Source organism: Stegodyphus dumicola, chromosome 10, assembly GCF_044657685.1.
Source record: "Stegodyphus dumicola isolate Sdum_Otavi_A_Nest chromosome 10, ASM4465768v1".
Classification (NCBI taxonomy): domain Eukaryota; kingdom Metazoa; phylum Arthropoda; class Arachnida; order Araneae; family Eresidae; genus Stegodyphus; species Stegodyphus dumicola.
The window spans coordinates 115268743-115276462 of NC_140777.1; the positions used below are offsets into that span (position 1 = coordinate 115268743).

The 7720-nt window shown below is 27.8% G+C and overlaps 1 protein-coding gene across 1 annotated transcript in view; it reads right to left on the minus strand.

Annotated features, from left to right (window-relative positions):
• LOC118187447 (uncharacterized) overlaps positions 1 to 7333 on the minus strand; it is a 285905-nt gene extending 278572 nt beyond the window's left edge. The window contains exon 1 of the mRNA XM_035357671.2: positions 7084 to 7333. Within this exon, the coding sequence (XP_035213562.2) occupies positions 7084 to 7090 (7 nt within the window). The 5' untranslated portion in view covers positions 7091 to 7333. The remainder of the gene's footprint in view (positions 1 to 7083) is intronic.
• Between the last annotated feature and the right edge of the window lie 387 nt (positions 7334 to 7720).

The window sequence follows — 7720 nt, forward strand, 5'->3', positions numbered from 1 at the left end:
TATAACGCTGATTTTTGTTGTTTGACTTCTGAATTAGTATTTGTTCGACATGTTATTGTGTCTTAATTATAAATGTCTTTGTATGTTAATATGTTTCTTCAGTTCCAGCTAATAAAATGCTATTTAAAAAAAAAAAAAGAAAACTGAAAGGTTTCAGATTTTAAATTATGTCTAAAAAGGACGTTTTTTAACGTTTTGTGTGTTACCTTTATTTATTAAATATCATGTTCTTTGCACTTAAACCATAAAATTGAGTTCAGTAGCAATGTCGCAAAATAATTTTAAAATGAGCATATCTTTAGAATTTCCGATACACATTTCCGCCCCGTCCCCACTGGAGATAAAAAGGTTTTTTTTTCCCTCGCCGCCATTGCTCGCTTTTAAATCGTTGAATTTGTTACTCAAAAATTCGTTAAAATTTTACAAAATATGAAATCGAAAATAAAACAAATTCCAAATTTCAACTTTGGTCTTCCACATGCCCATATTCGTAGGAGGATTACGTCATTCAAAATTCGATGGCTCTATGTACCGTAGTTTTATCACAATGCGAGAAATATGCCTACATTTATGCAGATTTTTCATTATTTAATTTCTTCAAATATAATGCAGGACTCTAAAATTTGGTGGCAACAGTTTGAAAAGTGAAACGGAGATTTATAGTGATTCAAAGCAAAATCGCAAAACGAAAGGACCTTTAAGGACAAAGCTCCTTTGGACTAAAAAACCACGTCGATTTGAAATATTTAGTTTTGTTGATTTTTTTTTTTTTTCCTTTTTTATGCAGTGTTTCAGAACCAGCAAGAAAACGTTTGTGTAAGGGAACAAATTTAAAATATTTTTTATGTAGAAACTGACTATTTTTCAAATAAATTACATTTTAATTTTAAAGCTTAATTAATTTAATTTTAAATTAAAATAGATAATTAATTTAATTTTAAATTAAAATAATTACTTGTTATTTAATCTATAAAAGAGCCGAAATTTGACTTATCCTCTAATTCCTCTAATAATATTCAAGATTAATTATTTTAAATTCTCTTTTTCCCTCGAAAGGCTTATTAGTCTGGAAACACGAGTTGTTTCCCTTTAATGCGTTGTTTCACTTTTTATTCGAGTCTGCTGCCATTCGGCGAAATGTAAGATATTTATTTTTCAAACTTAATCTCTGTATAATCAATCAATAAACTAAACAATTTAAAAGAAATAAGATATTTATTTTTCAAACTTAATCTCTGTATAATCAATCAACAAACCAAACAATTGAAAAGCAACAGATGAAGTTTTTAAGAATATTATTTTTTACGCATTAATATGATTTTTTATTTGGTAATTTTATTCATAATTTTTAATTTTGCTAATTTAAATAAAAATGAATTTAATTTAGGATATATCTCATCAAAAATATTGAATATTTTTATAGAATAACGTTCTGTTTTTCACTTTCCAAATGTACAGAGGATATAAAATGTTCTGATAAAAACCTAAATGGATGCTCAATCAATATCCTATAAAATGCTTCACTTTTCAACCTGTCTCATCTCCATACTGATAATCTGACATTGATAAACTACATGAAACTTTCAAAGGCCGAACATTAAAATATGAACCCTTTCAGACATTTTATCTTTATTTTTAATTCATTCTTAATGTAACATAAAATTTCTCTTTTTTAAAATTCAGTTTATTTTTTTTACATTCGTTCAACACATGGCTGCATTATTTCATGCTTAATAATTTACACTACGATTTTGTTTCATAATCAGATAACGAAACGTGAAAAAAAGGGGAAGGAAAAAGAATAAAAGAATTAACTCAGAATAATAAGAAACAACAAAAATATTCTCTCATTCTACCTTCTATTCTTACAGAGAAATCAACTTCAAATCTAACTTCGCATTTGCATGCAAATGTTTATTACGTAATAACATATTAAAATGTTAAGCTTGCAAGATAATGCACTACGAATGGAAATAATAATTTAATTATTTCGCCAATATGCTTCCTGAGCTTAATAGGTAATTTTAGAACAACTAAAAGTTATGAGCATTTTTATTAGCAAAAAAGAAAAACATATAACTCATTTATTAAATAATTTAATTACAAAGATCGGCGACTAATTGCTCCTGTATTAATAAAAAAGAATAATTAGCTCCTAACTTTTATAATAATTACACCATTGTTCTGTAATGCACCGTTTATCTAATGATGCAGTATTATGTTTTTATTCATGTTATTTACATTATACATGGAGTTACTTAGGCTGTTTTATTTCCTTAAATATTGAACATTTAAACAGAGTAGGCGCCGCTTAATGTGATTACGTTTGTCCAGGACTATTTTGATATAATATTAAGCGATGAGGGGAAAAGTGCCCTTCAAAATAGCAAAGGAATTAACCAATTTACTATAAGAAACATATAAATAGGTACTTTCACAGCATTCTAATTACGAAGAGGCAAAAATTTGGCTATGAACTGTTCACGATGTCTTTAGTGCAAAAGCTCGTTTATGAGCTATTCATAATGTTGCAATAATTATTGGAAGCTGAAGAACCCCTAATCTTAATGTTTAGAAGGAATTCTTTGTTGAAAGAGAACATGGCAATGTAAAATTAAAAATTAGGGGGGGGGGAAGACAACCTTAATAGATGTTTTTATTCTCCCTCCTCCAGGAGCAAAAAAATGGGGTGAAAATACTACAGATTTTTCTCTCCTCCAAAAGAAGTTAAAAATTGAAACCAAGCGTTTTGGTGACTTAATCTCTTACTTGGGGACATTTCTTGGTCACTTGCTAATTTTTAAAATCTATTCTGACCTTACTTGGTGACTTTACTTCAATTTAAAAAATAATTTCTTAATATTTTCATATTTGCCGAATCGTTGATCACAATTAGCGAAGTATTTTCCATATTTTCATATACAAACGGGCTTGACTTCGGCAATTCGATACGTTATACCAATGATAGCATTAGCTCCAATCATATTAAGCAGCGCCTTTTGTATTTCAGAATCCAACTGTGTACATGAACAATCGTGAAACATGTAAAGCTGTGCACTACTATGTTATTCGGTAATGGATTCGAAAGATAAACATATCAAGAATACGTGCATTTAAATATAAACTAAAACAGAGGAAACCAGATTGATTTAAAAATTTATCAACTTGGTCACTACTTAAAAAGCTTAAATTATTCGTAGCTGTGTACGCTATGTTTACATTACTTGTTAAGTGGATAATTACAAGAATTAGCATATATATTCGAGTTCAATTGAAATTAATTAGGCATATACTTCCGTCAAAAACCCTACACGTTAATTTTCATTTGTAGGGATTCTTATCTACTTCTTAGTTATTTTTTGAAATCATGCGCAACTTACTGATTTCTAATTGGTACTGACGATATTTATGCAAATGGGAGATTTCATGAAATAATTTTCGAAGGAAATTATTATATATTTTATAAAGAGAAATATTATATTTGCATTATATTATAAAGAGATTTATTTATATTATATATAGAAAAAGTCATAAACACGCTTATACAATCAGTCTGATTCTTAAAGAATAGATTCGGCAATTAGTGTGTTCAATGGTTATAACCACTCAGCTGTTAATGAGATCGTAAGATATTCAGTTTCGTATTTCAGTTATATTTGCTAATGCATATATTTTTTATATTTCTCTCTTGAAAACTGCAGAAGTAAATCACTAACTTTTTCCGCTTTTGACCCACGTAGGAATGAACTAGATTAATTTATAAAATCCTTAATTCTTGAAGAATTTGATGGTTAGAATATAGAGCAGAAAATGTGGATTAATATACCAAAATCCTTTTTCTAGTGTATTTTATGAATCAACTTCCAGAATCAAGTGCTATTGTAGCTTCCTTAAGCAACTATCTAAGGAAACATTCTGCAAACTGAGGCAGTTTAATCACAGAATAGGTGTTAATGGCCATATTTTCGGCGATCTGTTTTGTTGTAAAATGTAGTATCATAAAAGCAAATTGAACCACAGATAATTATGTATGAAATCGACGATATTTATTTATCACTAAGTCATTAAAATATTCTTATGCATAAAACGAATTATTTCAAAACGATAACAGCAAACTGCATACGATTAAGATAAACCTAAAATAGGATTACACGAACAAAATTGATTAACATTTCTCAAATTGTTGGCAGTATAATAGCACAAAAAGGAATTTCGTGATTCTAATGTCTGAATCTTACTTTATACCAGTCTGTTAATTTTCAACAATTATAATTCATTTTCAAAGACCTTTTTTAGAAAACAGTACGAAACCTTTTAATTACATTCATGTATAGGTGTAGCATTTGATGTGAACATGGCTTTATTGCATTTTAATTTTATGTCTAACATAAGCAAGTCAGCTTAACTTTTCAAAGCAAGTTTTTAAATATACATAAATATAGTAATATTTATAATTTTCCATTAATCTACGTATGCTAAGGATTTATTTTGAAAATTAGAAAAATAAGTGCAGTTATAGAAGAAGAAACTACATATATGCTTTTTGGAACTGAAACGGAAACGACCAAGGGAATTCCCACGCAGAAAAAAAACTATGTATGCATTACTATCTGAAGAATTAAATGAACCTCCAAATGTTCTCAGCGAAGATTAAAGTACGCGGAGCTAATTTCAGCATTAGCCCATTTCAACGTTTGCCGATTCTAACTTTATTCAATTTACAGCAGCGCACAACAGTCTAATTATTAACATATTCAACAAATGCAAATATATACTGGTTTCATATACCAGTATATATTTGCGTTTTTAGATCTAATTATTTTAGTGCAATATTTGCAAGCGACTTTTAATCATTTCCAAAGGTAACATTTCATTGACGCTCATAAACCAGTAACAGGAACAACTCTGTAAATTTTGACAGAGTTTTTACAACAACATATGATATTTAAAAAATTTAAATGTATCTTTAAAAAATACTGAGCACTCAAAACAAAACGGGAAATAAATCATGTTATTGCCAAATTTATCAGATGAGTAATAAATTTAAGTGCTAAGCTCTAAATTATGTACTTTTAACTACATGTAATTCTTTCAGCGTCCGCCAAACTCTCAGTAATGTTACTACAACTATATTTTACTGCATTTATAAGAAAATTACATGAATGTCTAAACATAAGTGTGAGACTGAAATTATAAACTTAGGATTCCATTTAAAAATGTCTCAAAAATTATCTACATGTACACAGATGCGTATATACGAACGTGTGGCATTTTAAAGCAGAAAATATTTTTATTCACATCAGTTTAACAATATAATTATAAGTAATGATCACATCTGCATCTTACGACTGAAATTTATGCGTGCTTGAAGTAAAGCTTTTTGGTCCATACAGAGGGAAACTAGTCACAATATACCGGGTAGTAATATAAAAAAAAAAAAAAAAATCATTTGTTTAAATTAAATGAAAATAATTTAGTTTCGACGAATAATGTATTACTAACTAAATATGTGCTAAAATACGAATGATACGTAATGAAAGAAACAATTAAAAATTATTCGATGCATTGTAAGGTTTATATTTATCGCTATCCAATATTAAAGTGATTCCTGCAAATATTTTGAAGAGCAAAATAAATAGATTCAAAATTAACCGATTTTTAATAAAAGTTTTTGTTTATGATTTATTAAAGGTTGCCTAAAACTGTTTACCTGAGAAAAAAGCAATGCAAAATATTTCGAAATGAAGAATCATCAAATTATATTAGCATAATAGATTTCAGTTTTATAATGAATGTGATTTTCTTTTTCCGGAACTAATTTAAACTCATAATTTAAAGGATCTGCCTTCTAAGATATATTTGATATTATAAAAAGATACCATAATATTTTTATTACTGATACAATACTTTTAAAAGCAGAAAATAACCTACAGGAGAAAAAAAATCTAAACAGTGTTATTTAAAAGCAAGAGAGTAACCATTATTTATGCATTATTGGCAAATTTTGTATTAATCCCAATTTCTCAAAAATCCGGCTTAAATGACAAACTTTTTCAGCTCTAGATTCGAGACTTCCTGCACAGTCTTTACAGTTCTTTTCCTTTAAAGAAATCTTATAATTAACATAAAAATTTCAACACTATTCCTGTATTTTTAAATTTTTCCAAATGATCCATTACCAATAGTGAATAACTTTTCTTTTTTGTAACTTGATAATTTTAATCACATTTTACTCTACTAATAAAAGGTTCGTTTGGAATGTCCCTTGTCCATTTGAAAAACGTCTTATAAATATTAATAATTTTGCAAATTAAAAAATAATAAGTAAACGGAAAATTTAATTTTATTTTCTGATGAACCATATTTGCAATGTATTAAAAGAATAAATGTATATTTTTTTGAAAAATAAAAGTTAAATTATGTATCGTTGATGTTTGTATTAGATGCTTAATATATTTTGTATTAAAAACACATTTTCAATATATAATATTATTACATGCTTCATAAATTAGAGCACATTTCAGTTAAGCAATTGGAGCGTACTAAATAAAAAAATGTGTTTTGTAATAAATCTAATAATAATTTTTAATAAGTATTTTTTTAATTTAATTTAGCATGGATTAAGTTTAATAGACTTATTGTGCGGAATATAATAAAAATAAGCAACGTACTAATATTTTTTTTAAACTGAAAATATATTATTCATTCAGTGGGTTTTTTAAATTTAAATAAAATGATTTTATGAATCTGATCAAAAAATGTTTTATATAAGGAACAGAGAACTAGCCAAAAAATTAAAATATTAAATAGTAGTATTTATCTTAATTAATAAAATATTTTCTCAGCAGTTATAGTTTTATGTGAAATTAAAGTGTAACAGATTCTATGAAGCATTTTAATTTAATAAAGTATTAAAATAATTTCAAACACATTTCCAATAAATATAAAAATTTTGGTTTAATTTCTACGTAATATTCAAATCTATGGGGAGAAATATATAAACATAATTATTTTCTGTTAAATTTTTCAATGATTATAGTTTTGTAATTAATTATGATCAATCAGTGCAAAGTAGATGCTTACCTTTCATTGTTGCCAGGTCTGGGAATAAATGTATTTTACCTAATTCAAAATTCCAGCATCGTTTGGTGACTGAACACTAGAGAAATATGAGCACCACTGTCAAAATACTGTGCGGAACTAAATGAAAGAAGCGGGTAGCAGTTAATAATTTTCCGTCAGATATTTCAAGCACCTAACCCGTCTTACCGGCAGACTTGACGGAAACTGAAAGACCAGCCGCCGGCTTCGAAACAGGTAGCGTAACCACCAGAGAATAGTAAAAAGAAACGCTTACGGCGACTTTGTTTGGCTTCTTTCTCAAGTTTTCTGCTCTTTGTTACTCGAGATCAAGTGATGCAGCGCCATCTTTCGCTAGAACGAGCACTTAACCGGTAACCCGCGTTATCTGAGTTCTCATTCGTCTGCAAAATCCTGGAAAGTCAAGTAAATTAAAAGTGCTCAGGAAAATTCAAAAAAACGTAAACATTTTATTGAAGGGAAGGAAAAACATTTTTCAAAAAGATAAGAAAAGTTAAAAAAAAAAAAAAAAAAAAAAAAGAGGGGTTAAGAAAGAAAAGGAAAAAGATGAAGTACAAGAAAGAAGGGTACTGACCAGTCCCTTCCCCTTTTAAATGTTTACTCTATACTGTGTTTAAAA